At 42.7% G+C, this 16984-nt stretch overlaps 1 protein-coding gene across 2 annotated transcripts in view; it reads right to left on the bottom strand.

Annotated features, from left to right (window-relative positions):
• Window positions 1-6922: 6922 nt before the first annotated feature.
• Window positions 6923-16984, bottom strand: part of LOC149271188 (BAR/IMD domain-containing adapter protein 2-like) — a 45301-nt gene continuing 35239 nt past the window's right edge. Inside the window, exons 10-13 of one of the 2 annotated variants that reach the window (XM_089507557.1) lie at window positions 16676-16747; window positions 16083-16245; window positions 14082-14119; window positions 6923-6950 (exon numbers count right to left, since the gene is read on the bottom strand). In XM_089507557.1, the coding sequence (XP_089363683.1) occupies window positions 6923-6950; window positions 14082-14119; window positions 16083-16245; window positions 16676-16747 (301 nt within the window). Of the gene's footprint in view, window positions 6951-12755; window positions 12787-14081; window positions 14120-16082; window positions 16246-16675; window positions 16748-16984 lie in introns of those variants that run through there. The other variant, XM_089507556.1, reaches the window with a different exon arrangement.

Genomic DNA, 16984 nt, shown 5'->3' with positions numbered 1-16984 from the left:
ACAAATTTATCAACAAACCTTTGGCTTAGGGGACTCACCCGTGTGTCAAGATACTATTGAGGGTCTAGATACGATTACCCCTGAGCGAGGATGCCCAGTAACCAATGAACTGTGGTCGTCAGGAATCCGTGGTGGTGGTGGGGCATAACTATGTGTAAAAAGTGATTATGATTTTAAAAGTGGTCTTGTTGCCATAGCACCGTCACCTGCCGATTGGAGCCTTCCAATATTTGCTATGGTTACAAAACCATCGCTCCAGAATGAGTTTTTATACATCGACTTCCCATCATATATCCTGGGTAACACTGCAGAATTGCCATGGATATGTACTATCCTTAAATATGCACAAAACCATAGGATCGCAGGTGTTATGCTTCTTGGTTTGCATATAATTATCCGTTTATCGCTTGCATATGAGAGGTCTGCTCTGACCTAACAACTAAGAGACATTACTTTTCACGTGAATTCTGTAAAAGACGACGTCCGGTCAGCCGGTACTCGTCTCAAGCGCCTTCCAGTGCTAGAGGGCCGGCCCAAGCCCTGATCAGCTCTCCAGCACTGAAAAGGTTAAGTCACTCATTACGCAAGCTCTCCGCTGTACAGTGCTGCATACACTCTTGTCCCTAAATACGTTAACGCATTTAACCACAAGAAATACACAATTTAGACATTATGCCCCCACTTGGTGCATTTGCAATGACGGAAACAAGGTTATATAAACTAAAACTGAATATCGCATTACTTGGGGCGATATTGTTTTCTGGGTGGGTTTGGACACAGCGAGGGAGGAAGGTTCATGTTGAAACAGAACACTTCAATAGCCTGGGGCGCGCATGATCTCTCCTCCCTGTCCTAGCTGTCAGATGGTTAATCATCAAGTTCAACGCTAGTTGCCTTGCGATTCCTAGAGAACATTGCATAATATAAATTAATTATATATATAACCATTCAAGAGTTTGGGGTCATTTAGCCGTTTTCATGGGGAAAGAAGGAAATTTGTAGCTGTAACATAATCGCAAAAAGGGTTTTCTAAAGGATTAATTAGCCTTATAAACCTAAACTTGGATCAGCGAACACAACGTGCCATTGGAGCGCAGGTGTGATGAGAGTGATAAAGGAGTGATGGGAGTGATTAAGGACCTCTGTAGGCCTATGAAGATATTCCATAAAAAATCAGCCATTTCCAGCTACAATAATCAGTTACAGCATTACCACCGCCAAAAAAGTAAATTTCTAAGTGACCCCAAACGTCTGAACGATAGTGTGTGTATATATATATATATGTAAAAGGTTATTTTGGTCTAGTTATATTATAGCATCCTCTGCTTCACGGCGGTTCGGTGCCCCCCTGATTTCTTCATGCACATTAATAGCCCTGCATAACATACTATTTTTCTACAATTCATTTATTGAAAGAGAAAATGATCTTTGTTATCGTTGCCAAAGAGCTGTAAAGAGATATATATATATATATATATGTGGCATTAGGGGGAAAAAATAGGGTTTTTATTATTTTGGAATAATCTTTATTTCCCCCCCTTTTTTTATTTTTATGTCCTGATTTAGAGATGTAGGATATATGTGCAATGACAGCTAAATAAACTACAACAGAATATTTCTATGTGTTCCTTGTGTTGTTGTTAATTTTACAAATGTAAGGTGTATTCACTATAGATTATGAAGGGCAAACCCCAGTGAGTATCTCCCTCACTAATTTAACTATACATTATGCAGGGCCAGCTCAACCAAAAGAGATGAAGTGGCTGTTCTGTGAAGATGCAGTGTGTTGCGTGCGTGAGCATGTTAGTATATGGTGTTAGTATGTGTTAGAGTGTTGGTGTGGCAAGGGTGTGAGTGTATGTGTGTAAGTGTATGGTGTTAGAGTGAGTTGTTGTGTAAGGATGTGTGTGTGTTTTAGGTACAGGGAAGTCAGGGCTCCAAAGAAATATTGGATCCAGGCATCCTAGGCTAAACCCTGGCTAGTGTGGAATATTTGGTGTGCAAGTCACCTCCCAGTAGAGTTTAACTGAGGAGGCTTCAAAATGCATCATTCAGGGCAGCAATGACCTTATGGAGAAAAATGTCGATGAACATATACCATTTACTATATAAATAAAGGTTAACATGTAACATTTGTCTCCATGTACAAATTAACAGTCAGTAACTTTGAGCAGAGAGCAGATGATGCCAGCCGGTAAGCCGATTAACTTCACTGCTGTCGTGGGGCTTAGAGGGGTTTGGAATTAACCCCACGTTAAGCTGACCCAATTTTATTAGCTGACCTTCCATCTATACCTTTACGATCATCTACCTGTTAGGTAAAAACGTACCTGTTTCCGAGTAACACTTTTAGAGATGGTGTTGCTGAGAGATGCCCTCATGTGTTAATCCCATAGTCTTCGAGCAGGACCCCCCTGCAAGAGTGTCAGCTCTTGTGACAAAGATTGCCAGGACATTCTGCGCTTAGAAGATCTCTTTCAACATGCTGCTCCGTGGGATTACCAAACGGGTAGATTCCGGAGCACTAATTCAATGATTATTGAATTATGATAGAATTTTGAACCTCATTTGCGAGGAAGAAAAAAACATGCGCGAAATTCTTTGCAATTGTTCCATGACAAGATAAACTTTATTTTTTAAATTTCCAAACAGACATAAAATATATTATTCATTTTCCAAAGCGTGGTACTTTAAAGGACTGAGGATTTAAAACCCCCTTTACTCCGGATAGTTGCGTTATCACCAGAAGTCCTGCTGACGGTCACGGTCTTTTGTTAAGTGCGACAAAGAGAGTCAGTTCTGATGACTAGAAGCGGGTATGCCCCATCGTGCTACACTCTGGGAATGAGCGTGGCATTTTGTGGCAATGGGCATTTCTGCATTCAGCCACCGATGATGAAGTGGTCCCTTTAACCGGAGCGGATTAAGAGGAAAGGCACATGCTGCGGGGCGGTATAGATTATACATAGGGCAGAATACATCACGTGTGCCCTGTTCAGTGGGTATTTAAAGGTGAACGGTCCAGCATAGAAAGGACTCGCCATAAACAATGCCATTGAACCCCAGCGACATACATTTTTCTTTTAAAAAAAAAAAGTCCTTATTCAACGGCGTCCATGCCGGACCGATCATCTTAGAGGGTGTGATGGGGGACGTTAGGTTCTAAAGGTATTGCTGGCACAAAAACAGGAAGAAATGGAAATATTTGAAGGAAAAGTCCAGATCGTGCTATAAATCGCCCCACTTTCCATATGTAAATATATACGCCATGTTTTTGCCCCAAAGAAATGAACTGGCCCAGCGCCCTTTCATGTATCGCACCCCCCGTTGTTTCATCTATTTAAAAGACATTTTGGGCGCATATTAACATATTAAATGATAAGCTATTATACAAAAAATACGCGGTGATTAAAACAGTCCCCCGTGGCTGAACCCCGTCAGTAAATCTCAAGTGATCTAAAATTTACATTTAAATTCTCGGTACACAAACTTTTTCTTTTTTCTCCATTTAAAAATGTTAATATATTACTAAACTTGCTATTAACTATGATTTGCAACAAATATAATATCTAACAGAATAAATCGAGTCCCGCGAAGCCGGAGAGGCCAGCCCCTCTAGCGCTGACAGTTAACACTGCAGAGGCACGTTAAACATGCGCAAGCATACAGACCCAATGCCAACGGTCTCTCATTCTAACCGAGCAACGGGCTAGAAGGAATTATTACGCAAACTATTGAGGGTTAGGTCTAAAAAGTCATTCTTTGGCAAAGTTTGAAAAGTGGTCTTATCGCCATAGCAACAAATTCGCCGACTCAACTGTTCCACTGAAGGGACTACCTTACAAACGTTGTTCCGGAATCACAGTATATATGTGTCTAAACCCTCAATACGTCACACCCCCGTTGCACTAAAAAGCAAAGCGGCCATGCAACCCTTTCTATATACCTATATATAATTGTATATACAGAATGAATGTTATATATTATACAGTGCAACTTGCAGATCTGCCCCAGAAAGCACATTTTCCTATAAAATAACCAAAATCCAAAAGTGCTAAATGTTATCATTGGATTTAACGTTGAGTAGGTCCTGACTTTTTACCCCCCAAAACCCTTCTGCTCCGCTAAAGAGTCCAGCATGGACCCAGTGCCCACGGGGTAAATAAATAGACTACAATGTTACATACTTCCGTTGGGTCTTAAACAGTTAAAATAAGTTGTTCTTATGAATCAAAAACGGTTGAACCCAACCTGGGCTCCAAATCCCACAAGGGCAGGAACGTAGCATGGATGAAAGTGCCGACGTGTACCGTGTAATAGAGACGAGTAATAAGCGGGTAACGAGTCTCCATTTGATGTGGCGAGAAGATGCCGGTCTGTCGGTCCGTTTCCTCCACGCCACGAAGAAAATTACTGAACGCGTGGCGGGGTTTAAGTGGTTAACGATGTTCAGTTGCCAAGCGGAGCAGATCTGTCATTTGTAACCGTGGGTCTCAGACGAACCTCAAGGAAAGGGTTTCTGCGGGAAAAGAAATGGGGGGGGGGGGAAACGGGGTGTATGAAGAAGGGCCGACACTATGAAACGGTGTGGAAAAAGAACACAAAAGAACGCACACAATGAAACGTCACCAAATATTACTACACAACTATAACTACGCTACACTATAGTAGGGGTATTACGCAATCCCAACGCTCCTTCTTTTGGTTTTCTTTATACTTTTGTATCTATTATATAGAAACATTTTACAGTAACGTGAAGAAAAATGGATAACTAATGACTTTTTGATCCGTTTGCTTGCTCCATACTCCAAAGCTTCGATAAACAGCGAGGAGCAACTTATTGAGGGGGAATAATTAGACAAATCTTTTAAAAAAATTGGCTAAGATGAGCGATCTCACTGGCATAACCATAAGGTACGGGCTTCATAAGGATATGTACAACATAACAACCGATCCTTAACATATTTTTACCAAAACACACCCTAAAAGCTTGTATTTGTTTTGTGCGCTCTATTTTTCTCCTGTGGCCTGCAGGACACACGTACACACATCGAACGAGAAGATACGGAAGGTCAGTAGAGATGTGAGGTACGACAGCGTGAACACAAATGACTAATCACAACTAATCCCAATTTAACAGAGGAAGCCGACCCAGAAGATGTGGTCGAACAGGACACAAAAATGACAGATGAGATGGGAAACGAGAGACGGAACGGGGTGGAGGAGATCCTAAAGCAGATGGGTTCTGTTACATCAGACAACGCAGCCCCGTAAAACGGTGAAAACATCTAATAAAAGAAAGGAATGCAGACAAACACATATAGAACATGGCAGGAGACTCGTGGGTAAAGTTCCATTGGAAAGTAGGCATGTTATCGCTACGGAATTTGATGGCGCCATGATTGACCATGACCAACGAAATGTCCATGGAGTAGAAAGGGCATCACGTCTCACTCTTACGTGAGGTAGGATCAAGATAGGATGGAATCGGAGTCAGGAGGTGTATGAGGTGTGAGAAGGGTATCCTGCAGATGAGAAGATCCGAGAGAGAAGAGGACACCCTGCCTTTTTGTTTACCCACAGAAGAGCAGGACGGTGGAGACCATACGTGCCGTGCCAAGGAAAGAAAGTGCAGCTGGATGTGGTATCAAATCATATAGGAGGCAGCATGAAACGAGAGTGAACTAAAGAAAGGGTGAAGATAGCAAGTGCTCTGTATCTCCGCAAATGGAACTGGAATATATTACACAGAGAAGAAAGGGGGTAGAGAGGAGCAGAGGGCATGAGAGAGGTCTTTTAATGAGCATCTAGAGAAGAACTGGGGTAGATTAAGAGCTAAGCAGTAACAGCGCAAAAGGGGAAATTCCGATATAACCGATAAAATAATCTTAGCGTTTTGTTTTTATGTATTATAAGAATGATACGGGGCTTGCACACTTAGGGGATCGGGCCCAATGGCCTCTTATCTTTTTGTTAATCTTTCCATCAATAGATGATAGGGGATGGGAGGGAGACCAAGCAGTTCGGGGAAGTAACAGAAGAAGAGTAGGGTGTATGAGATAAGGGGTGTCCCGTACAGCTTAGAGACAGACAGGTCGTTTTAGAGATTGTTCCTTGAACAGAACCCACAAACGAACAGGAGCTGGACTACGGGATAAGGAGAGGGGCACAGGAGGTACGAGATGGGAATTCACCTGCGCAGCAGTGAGAGGTGGGAGAGAGAGGAGGAGAGCGGGTGTGAAAGGTGGGAGCGTGAAAAAGAGGTAAGGATGTGATTCAGGGAGTCCCTGATCAATATCCAGCATCAGGAAAGCGTGGGATCCAACGCCAAGCAGAGCATTGTGAGAACGCAGAGGAATTTTCATGGTTCTCCTCTGATTGTTAGGAACTCTGTTGGTCTGTGACCTTTCTAAACGAAGACTAAAGAGCCCGTATTGATACGGACTAGCAGAGAATGCCATTTGGCAAATTGACACTATAATTAACCCCTTAACAATGAGGAGTGCATTCATTATAGAACACTTCAACCTTGAAATTGTATTACAAGAACGGGCTAATTCCCTTTCAATGTCTCCTAGCCTTCTAGAAAAAAGCTAGACTGTAGTGTTAGATAATTAACTAACCCAAAAGCAGGTGAAACTAATTATTTTCACCCAATTCCATGAAGCAGGACATTCGATTAAAGCCTTTATTACATTACCCGGAGCTGGTTTTATGGTTCTTAATCGTGTATCAATGCATCATCTGTGTGTTAGCCTGTTGATGAGATAACTCGGGCCCTCAATTATTGTGTGTTTCCATCTTAATGCCCTACAGTCGGAGTAGAACGCATGAAAAAAAAGAAGGAAAAATCATAAGGTTTGGTTATTTTGATTGAGGGTCCATTTGGCACGTGTAACAACTTACTAACTGCAGGCACCTCTCAAAACCTCGCAACTTCAGCTTCCAAACTGTAACACAAACAGAAATGCAGGTTTGTAACCAGGATCATAGATTGGCGTAGAGATAATTAAGAAGGTTTGTTTAAAAATAGCCAATGGCGGCCCCATGAGACCGTATGTTCCTATGAACGCCTCCTCCGGAACCTTCCATACTGCAGTCAACGGGAGCAACCCAATCAGTTTAAAAACTTTGTACAACACGCCCCATAGACGAGATCGGAAGACCGTCTCTTCGCTCGCTGGTGTATCAAAATTGGATCGAGAATTTGGGGATTTTCAAATAAAATATCAAAAATTGTCGGCAACTCCAGCTTTGGTTATAAAAAGGGAAGGGATAGGTGGTCCTGGGATGGGTGCCAGCCTACTCGATAATATTGATAATATTAAAAATACTATTATTATTATTAATAATAAACCAAAAAGTATTATAAATAATGAACCAAAAATGGTTTAAATTTTTTTTTTTAAATATATTTAAAATACAGAAATCTGCAAAGTGTTAATATTTCATCTGCAATTTAAGTTTCACAATGTATCGAAAAGCATCTTGGTTAGAAAGTCAACACTTAGAACATTGACCTCTGCGATTCAATGTAGCGAGGAAGTTGTAAATAAGCAATGACAACTTACCTGTGTTAAAACTCATAACACATGCCCTTACGTGAGCACGGAATATACATACAAAGGGAGCACACGCTTCCTTGCAGATGCTGGTGTTTTATAAAGCATTAACCAATCACGTGTCATCGCTCCCGCCGAGGAAAACTTACCAGCTGCTCTATTCTTCATTGGAACCTTAAAACATTTTTTCTTAATGTGGTGTAAAAAGGGATGATGATTCTAGTTAATTGGCCACCAACGATCAGCCATTACATTATGTCAGTGGGGGATATATTAGGCAGCAAATGAACATTTAATTCTCATAGATGTGATAGAAGCCGGAAAAACGGGCAGCGTAATGATCTGAGCAACTTTGACAAGGGCCAAACTGTGATGGCGAGACAACTGGGTCAGATCATCTCCAAAACTGCAGCTCTTGTGGGGGTTCCCGGTCATCAAAAGGGGTCCAAGGAAGGAAAAGCAGTGAACGGGCAACAGGGTCATGGGTAGCCAAGTCTCATTGGTGCTCGTGGGGGGGGGGGGGAGGCCGGCCTGTGTGGCCAAATTCAACAGACGAGCTACTGCGGCTCAAATTGCTGAAAGAGTTAATGCTGGTTCTGATAGAAAAGCGTCAGAACACACAGAGCATCAGAGACCAGTCAGGGAGCCCACGCTGACCCCCGATCACTGCTGAAAGTGTCTAAGACGGGCACGTGAGCATAAGAACCGGACCACGGAGGGATGGGAGAAGGTGGCCGGTCCGATGAATCACGTTTTCTTTTATATCATGTGGACGGAGAACACGCGGCACCTGGACGCATCCATGGATATCTCACGACTTACAGGACTTAAAGGATCTGCTGCTAACGTCTCGGTGCCGGATACCACAGCTCACCTTCAGAGGTCTGGTGGAGTCCGTGCCTCGACGGGTCAGGGCTGTTTTGGAGACTAAAGGGGGACCCACACAATATTAGAAAGGTGGTCATAAGGTTATGGCTGATCGGTGTATATTGAGGCTAAATATGTAATATAATTTACGTGTTCTGTTTTATTTAGCTAAAGCATTAATGACATGTTAGAAGATCTGTGCACTTTTGGCTTTGTAACCCCTGGTGGAAACCAGGGGTGGCAATCTCTGAGTTGTGAGCAGTATCTCCTGGTTTACACGCTAGAGTTATTACACCTCTGTATCTCGCCGTATATAATTGGACGCTTTAGCTGCACCGCGCACTAATTGGCACCTCCAGGAAAACTCGACCTTGTAACTCCGTTAATCTGTTCAAAGCGCCCGTTTGTTTAATTTACGGGGAGTGGATAAAGCCTGGCTTCCAGTGACACGCAGACTGCGGAACGTGCGTGTTTATTTGTCTCGCTTCCGATGCGAGTCTGGGCATTTTCGCTAAATCATCTAGGAGCAGGAGTATAACCAGCAACGCGAGTGGCAATTTATTTTTCCTTAGAGCTTTCGCCTCGCATCTGAAATGTAATCAAACAGCGATGGGCTCTCTTTTAAAAGAGTAAAAGATGTACATTTCGGTTTTAAAATGTTTGATTTAATTCAACATACACAAAAAGAAAGGTTGGAAGGCAGCACTCAGCAGTGAAATGGTGCACGAGTCAGGATACCGCCAAGTCCCTCAATAAATCCAAAATAAAGAAGCAGAGGCTCAGCACTCAAATGATAAGGTGAGTTTATTTCACGCAGGCAACGTTTGATTTAAATTAAAATTGATTTAATTCAACGTCGCAGGGTGATTTACTATGGAGTCGCCTTAGTGCAAGCTGCGCTCATGACAAGTCCTAACACTAAAATCCAGAACTAGCAGGTTAGCGACAAACGCAGCAACCTGCCAAACCGGATGGTTTTTTTTTGCAAATTAGATTTTTTGTAAGCAAAAACATTAAGTCTCACTTGGCGAATCTGGTGGTTGTGCAGCGCGCCTGCCCTTGTTTTATCTTGTTTTATGCACCCCCCCCCCTGTTTGGTTTAACGCTGCTACCTTATATAGACAGACTATACAAACACTATAAAGATCTAACCATGGTGTCGTGCGTTAAATAATACAATACTACTTTTTTAGTCCTTATGTCTCAGCGGACTATGTGATTAATGAAGGTCTATGGGGAAAGGACTTCATAAGTTCTGCCATAAAGCAATCATCAGGGTGATGTTTGCGAGTAGAGGCTAGCACACTAGGATCACACTACTGCCTACAACGATGCCATGGAAATCTTAACACATTAATAACATGACATAAAACAACTGACATGTTTCAGTTTTGTCCAGGAGAACTCCCTGGGTTTGACCCGGAGTCTCCAAGTGAAGCCCCGTTTCCCTAGGTCTCAGGGTTCACTTTCTCTGGGCAGGGAAATGTTTTTGGCAACACCCACTTCTCCGCCTACTCCCCACCCACTTCTCCGCCTACTCCCCACTTACTTATGACTCTCTGGAGCTAACGCTGCCTCGTCACCAGCAGAGGGAGCACTCTGAGTAGCCTACCCTGTGAAGTTCCCAGGTATGCATAAACCACAATACCGCAAGACTCAAAGCAATATATATATAATATACAGCGCTATGGAATATGATGGCGCTATATAAAACAATAAATATATATAGAAAACTGGACATTCTCCAGCGATTTTAGGATAATAAAAGCACAACACAAGCTGCCGATTGGATAATGGAAGAGTCTGATTTTTTTTTATTAAATGATAAGATGGTTTATGAAAGGGGAAGGGGGCAGTATGGATGACGTACAGCAGTCAAAAAGAAAAATGGGGCTGTTTGTAGAAAATGTTTATTGTCTCCTGTACGGCTTTTAAAATCATACAGCTGCGTAATGATGCCAATCACAGTTAGCGTCTGCCATTAAAAGCAACCCCTCTAACCCAACCCCCCCCCGAAAAAAAAATTTTATATACACATGTACGGGGAGAATAGAAGCATTTCCTGAAAGCAGGCAAAATTCAATACAAAGAAAGAAAATCCCCCAAATTTTATATATCAATGCAATAAATAAAACTTTATTCATACAATAACGTCATTACATGGCACATATTTCTTCTCGTCAGGAAAAAAAAAAAGTGTGCACTGCGCTGTACATTCTTTATACAGGATTCTACATTCTGTTCCATCAGTGAACAAATTAGCTCTAAGAGATTGCTATCACAGTTATGACATCATAAATGCAGAAGGAATCTCGGGTGTCAATGTTCTGTCCAATAACAAAACGCTTTATGTAGAAGGTATATATCTATATATATACAAATATATTGCCAGCAACGTCATAAGAAAGAGACCTTTATTTATAATATTTATGGAAAGAGAGAGAATTGGGGGGGGGGATTATCAGAGCGGGTTTTGGGACAGCGAGAGTTGACGAAGCAATGCAGGTCCCCAATAACGCCAAACCTACGGTGTTTGATTCTACCGTTTGCAAGACACAAAGACGGACAAAGATTACGGAGAAATAATATATATATAAGAAGAAAGATAAAGCAAAACATTTGGAATTAGAGAAATATCAGCCTTCCTGCTCCTTACATTTCAGGATTTTAAAATACAGAAAAATAATCTTTGGACGCGCGTTTCAGCCCTTTAACGAGACAGCGGTTACCAGGCTAACGGTGATTGACGAGACTGCGCCACTAAATGACCCAGGCTGTCTAACTCCTTGGATCTGCTCCTGGAGTGTAAGGGAAGCAAGGGGCTTCTTCTTTATCATTGGGGTACGGCTCGAGGAAAGCGGTGGGCTGACTCGCCTTGTACTAGCGCATGAATGAGGATCGAGACAAACTTATTGAGTCCGTCACAAATAAGAAAATAACCGCTTTTGTTTGCATTAAAAACCTTATTCTTCTACTGATATTGATCAACGATGGCCGGCCTCCAGAAGTTACCGTTAACACTTTTAACGCCGCTCACAAAGCTAATGGCGCAGCGTTATGCGAGATATGTGATCCTACCGTCATAGTGACCAATGAAGTAGTCCGACCAGCAGGAACAGTCCATGGTTGCTATGGTGATAAGACCACTTCTCATACATAATACACCAATTCTGCATCATGGGTAAGATACATACAACGTCTGAAGTACTAGGTGACCGTCTACTTGATCTAGACGGTCTCTATGACGCTGGGCTACACCGAAACCCAGAAAAACATAGTTCTTCTTAGTGGAGAGGGTAAGACGGGGCATGGCTCATCCTCCTTTAAAACAGTGTGCCGTTACAAGCATATACGGACATAAAAAATAAAAGACAGGCGTCTTGTGACATCGCCATGCGGCTCCATATGCAAATAAGCTACTAACTTGCATACGGCATCCCGAGGCCTATACATTGAATTTTCTCTTGATCTATACACTTGATTGTAATCCTGATACCGGAACACACAGATTTCATGTTCTAAATACACTCTGTTGCCACTTTTTTTTTGGTAAGCAACAGAAAGTCTTTAAAACTCCTGTAAGGTTGCCTGGCGTCTCCTTGAACTGAATTAGCTGGGGGCATTTGTACCCCTCACCCCTATCCTTAAACCTGCAATGCTAAAACTATTAGTAGAGGTGGATTTGCAACCATACCAAAGGCCAAAGCAAATAACCTTCACTTAACCTTGAGCTTAGGATCCGAGAGCAAATCGCTTGGTTAAAATGGTGGAAAAGGAAATGTGGATTTCTGTAACAGTCCCTTTAAACCGCCCCATGCATCTAGGACAAGAAGCAATACCCCCCCTCTTCATTGTAAATAAATCCCACCCAAAAAAAAGCACATCCATTAAAAACTGGTATAAAAAAGCAAACAGTCAAAAAAACTGTATGTTCAATAATTACAGACGCCCCCTTGTTTGGCAAATTCTGCTTTGGACAAAAGAAACCCCAAAAATACAGAAAGCCCAATAAAAGCGTCGGGAACCAGATGGTAAAACAGAAGCAGCACGAGGATTTGCTAATCCTCGCTATGTCGGATTAATCTCTGGTAACTGTTTTTTTGGGGGGGGCCCTCCAGCAAAGCATGGGTTAATGGCCACAAACAGAAACAAAAAGAGCAATTAAAAAAAAATCTGTAAGAATTACAAATAAAAATAAAATTATACACCCATGAAAATCCGAGCGAGAAAAAGAAAAAAAAAAGAAACAAACAAAAAAAAAAGAGAGAGAGAGAAAGGCGAAAAGTTCTTCAAAGCAGCAGGTGCCGTGCCTGCGCAAGGCGCTCCTCACACAGTAGATATGATGGAGCCATTTCCGCTGTGGAATAAGAAGCAGAGCTGCACATTAACAGGTGATGCTGCACATACGCACAACACGCATGACCCTGCAGTATCCCTTTTAGCTGTAAGTGCTGGGGGGATTTAACGTTTGTTTTTTGTTTTTTAAATAAAAATATTCTATTTTTTATAGACGTAAATAAAACTTTGTAAACATTCGCACACACGCCTTGGTGCGGCTAAACGGGAGAAGAGGGATCCACCAGCATTGTCTAACATGTTGTTCAAACCTGTTGCACCCTGTGGGTTGAATTGACGATCGTATGTTTTGTTAACGTGGAGGGTTTCTCCTTTACAGAGTAGTAAAGCGAACTTCCCAGGGTAGGCTACCCAGGGCTCTCCCTCTTCTGGAGAAGTAACTAAACGAGGGGACGTGGCTAGCCACAACTAGTAGAATGCTAGTAATCCATGCGGCAGCCTGAAGTGGGCTGTGGGTGGAATTGGGGAGTGGGTAGGAAGAAATCATGGCCGCTACTCTCTTACTCATAGAAAGAGGAAAATGACCCGGAGACTCAAGGAAGCAGTCCTTTTCCCAGAGACTTTGGGTCAAACCCTTCTTCCAAGGCACGTCCATGGGGCAGATCCATACCACATCAAACCCATAAATTAACTCGGTATATCGGGAGTAAACTGAGCAAACAAAATAGGCTGAGAAATCTAGTGTTTTTGGGTACTTTAAAAAAAAAAAGAAGATTGGAAATCTTAAATGCCAAGCGTCAGGAGGAATCTGCCGGGGTTACTTGCAAGCCTAGACCTCAGCCAGTCCGATACAATGCATATCAAAACCGTTCTGAGCATCTCAAGAGGTCTAGGACTCAAGTTGAGCCGCACAGGAAATTAATATAAGGTTGAGGAACACAAGCATACTGTTGCCCAGAGGGCCGGTAGGGATGAATACTTACCTGATTTGCTGCTCCAGCAGATTGGGTCCTGCAGTCTGCGACCATTGGCTACATATGCGCAGGCACACGTACCCAGCCGACAGCTGCACGTATGGCATTTGGTGGCTACTGGCCAAGTCATCTCCCAAAGTCTGGTAAACAAACTTCCCAATCCAGAATATACGTGCCTAAATTCTCAAACCACGAATGTAAATACACTATTCTGCCCCAGAATTAAGGGATACTGCAGGTGACGTCAAGGTACAAGATCACAGAATGAGTCCAAAAAAAATAATAATAATAATAATAATAATAAAACAAAGAGCAAACACAAAAGAAAGTGAATGACGAGCACCAAAATCTTAATGAAACTCATGGCTAGGACGGCTCCTACCTGTTTGTCGAACGCGCTGCTCCATAATCTTCTAAACCCTGCGGCAGAGAATATGGAAAAAAAGTTATAAAAGGATAAAAGAAAAAACACAAAAAAATTACTTTTTTTTTAACATTTGAATTATAATTGCAAAGCCGAGCCTTTCCGAGACGTGGACACTGCTAGGGTAAAAGGATTATTAACAGAGTTGGATTGCAGCCAGGAACAGCTAATTAATACCTTTTGTAACTATACTTGCGCGGGTCAGTGCATCGCATTCCATGACTGCATATTAAGGTAGGCGGAAGGAGACCCTGTTAGCGATAAGGTAATTTGCTACAAGGTATGAGCAGCGCAGGAAGGTGGAATGGATCTTCTTAGTCGGGATGAGAAGCTGCAGATGACTAAGGAAATGCTCCATGTTTGCGATGGCATCGCTGAGCCACAAGGCAAAGAACTGCCGACCGGCGGATGGGGGGGGGGGGGAATGACAATGATGCTTTGGTCATTGTCATCAGCATAGCGGGGAAAGACAAGGACATTATTCCTACCCAAGGACTCCCACCAGAAATCCAAATTCATTTCATTCAGGGGTGTGATTTGTGAGAAAGGCTCTCGTTATCGTTAAGCCTGTAGCCCGATGCACCCGACGTTCCTGGTTCTCTCTCACCTGCGGACACCTGATGTCTGATGTTACAGGTAGAAGAGTCTGAGGGCAGGCGCTGTACAGGGTAAGGGATCAGCATGTGCCAGCTCTATAGGCAGAAGCACATTTGCATAACGTGGATATAAATATCTACAAGAATATTTTAGTGTCGCTGCAGCTACGAGGAATCGGTATGTTTCTCGCTTTCTAGCGCAGCATAAGAAATTAACCCACTCAGTGCTCTAGGAGCTACGCAGCACAGAGTGGGGACAAAAGGGTTAAAAGCACTCTACAACAGGAGGACTAGTAACGAAGTACAAATATTATATGAGTCTATATAGAGAATGGACTCTTCTCTGCACGTGGACGAGAAGGTGGAACCCCCCCAGCGTGGACAAGAAGGTGGAACCATTTGATATAACCCCTTTCTGATCACAATTAAGGTTTTTAAAGAAAATAATTTAATAACCTGAGAAAAATGTAGTCTTCTAGTGTTTAATGAAGCCAGTTTCACAGTTCAGGTTTCATCGTCATTTAATGGAACCGCCGAAGGTCACTGTGGGTTCGCGGAGAGGATTTTCTGGTGGAAGTACTTTGTGGGAGTGAAGCATCTTCCATCGCTGCTGACCGCGCCATTTGAGTCCACTTTGGCTCTGTTCTGTTTAACACTCGTTAAAAAGGCTTTTTTTTTTTTGCTTCTACATTTTTATGATCGTCATCAACCCTTTTTTCTACCAGTAAAGTTTTGCGATTTACCGCAGATCGATAAATAACGAGTGCTAAGCAGATGTGGCACGAAGCATTGCTCATGTCAAACAGCGAGTCTTCTGAACAGCCCTGGAAGGAGCCACACAGACCGACCAACTTACGAACGATGACCTTTTATAAGGTTTGTACTGCCCTGTTGACTGTGGGTACAGAACGCCGGCACTCTTCTGTACCGAATACCCGAAGGGTCTATAATAACCCTAAGAATAAGTAACATATACCGTGTAGAGAACAGACATGAAGATCAGACTTAACCTTTATAATTATTTACAACCAAGACAAATAGAATACAATAATGGAAAACCCATCAAATCCAGTGCTCGTTGGCCAATACAGAACAGGTTTTCAAGCCAATACACTTCCAAATCTTAAATTGGCTAAAGAAAAATGTGTTTGGGTTACACAGAATTGGGGTTTATATGAATGGGCAATCAATCATTCTACTGGTGACTGCCCCACACTTACTTTTTTGTACAAAACCCATTATCCATAATATACTTTATCCCACACGGCCAAATATTATAATATCAAATGACACGAGGAACAGAATATTTGAAGCGAAGGAAAATCCCAGCAGCAGAGAGAATAACTCGCTTTTTTTTTTTTACCTGTGAGAAAACCGGCGCTGCCACACTGTAAGGTCTGGGCTTGAACGTGCTATGGGCTTGTGGGGGGAAGCCGCGAGCTGCCATGTTGTAGTCCGGGGGAGGTATGGAAAGGTCGTCTTTGTCCAAGAGATTCCCGGTGCTGCTGCTCTTCCCAGGCTGTAAGCTGCAGGAAAGAACAGCCAGAAAAATGACCCCAAATCCAGAGCCGACCAACGCGATATCATTTAAAAACAACTCAAGCGTTACCCAGGCCAATGTCACCAACCAGAACATGAAGAAGTAAGTACGCTGGGTGCGTCATGTCTTGACTACAAGCAAGAGGAATAGCAGACGCTGGGAGTTCTGTATGATATTCATATGAGGAACTCTACGGTATCTGCCTCCCCGTTCACAAGGGCGCAATAAAACATTTATTTATACATCACTAAGAAAGCTTGATGGATAGCAAGAGCTGTCCATGCATCCTCCTAATCATTATAATCTTGACTTTTAAACCACGTGCTGGTTGGCCAAAACAGACACAGATGTAACCCAGTTGATCCCCTTTTTCGTGCTTTAGTGGACACGTGTGATCTGTGCGAGTGGCTGCTCACCTCATCTGTGTGCGATCGCCGGCCTCACCGCGGTCTAAGACTCGTGTGTAGGAAAACGGGAACCATCCTCTCCTGAAAGGAAACATTTATGAGACAACATCCGATAACAGCGTGTCATCTTATGATACATATATGTATTTACTAAGAAATAATACTATCACAAAAAACTAGTGTGGAAAGCCGCATTTTTTATAGTTTTAATACATTTTGGATTCCTCTTGGGGGAGCTGCTCCCTCTTTGGCATGCCGTCTACGTAACGCGCCCCATTTCAATTCTAGCAAGGAAACGTGTTTTTTTTCCCCTCTTCA

Source organism: Sceloporus occidentalis, unplaced genomic scaffold (assembly GCF_023333645.1).
Source record: "Sceloporus occidentalis isolate IW3139 unplaced genomic scaffold, rSceOcc1.0.p SCAF_538, whole genome shotgun sequence".
NCBI classification, from domain to species: Eukaryota; Metazoa; Chordata; class Lepidosauria; order Squamata; family Phrynosomatidae; genus Sceloporus; species Sceloporus occidentalis.
The sequence above is the reverse complement of the archived record's forward strand: the minus strand, read 5'-3'. Positions and strand labels throughout refer to the sequence as shown.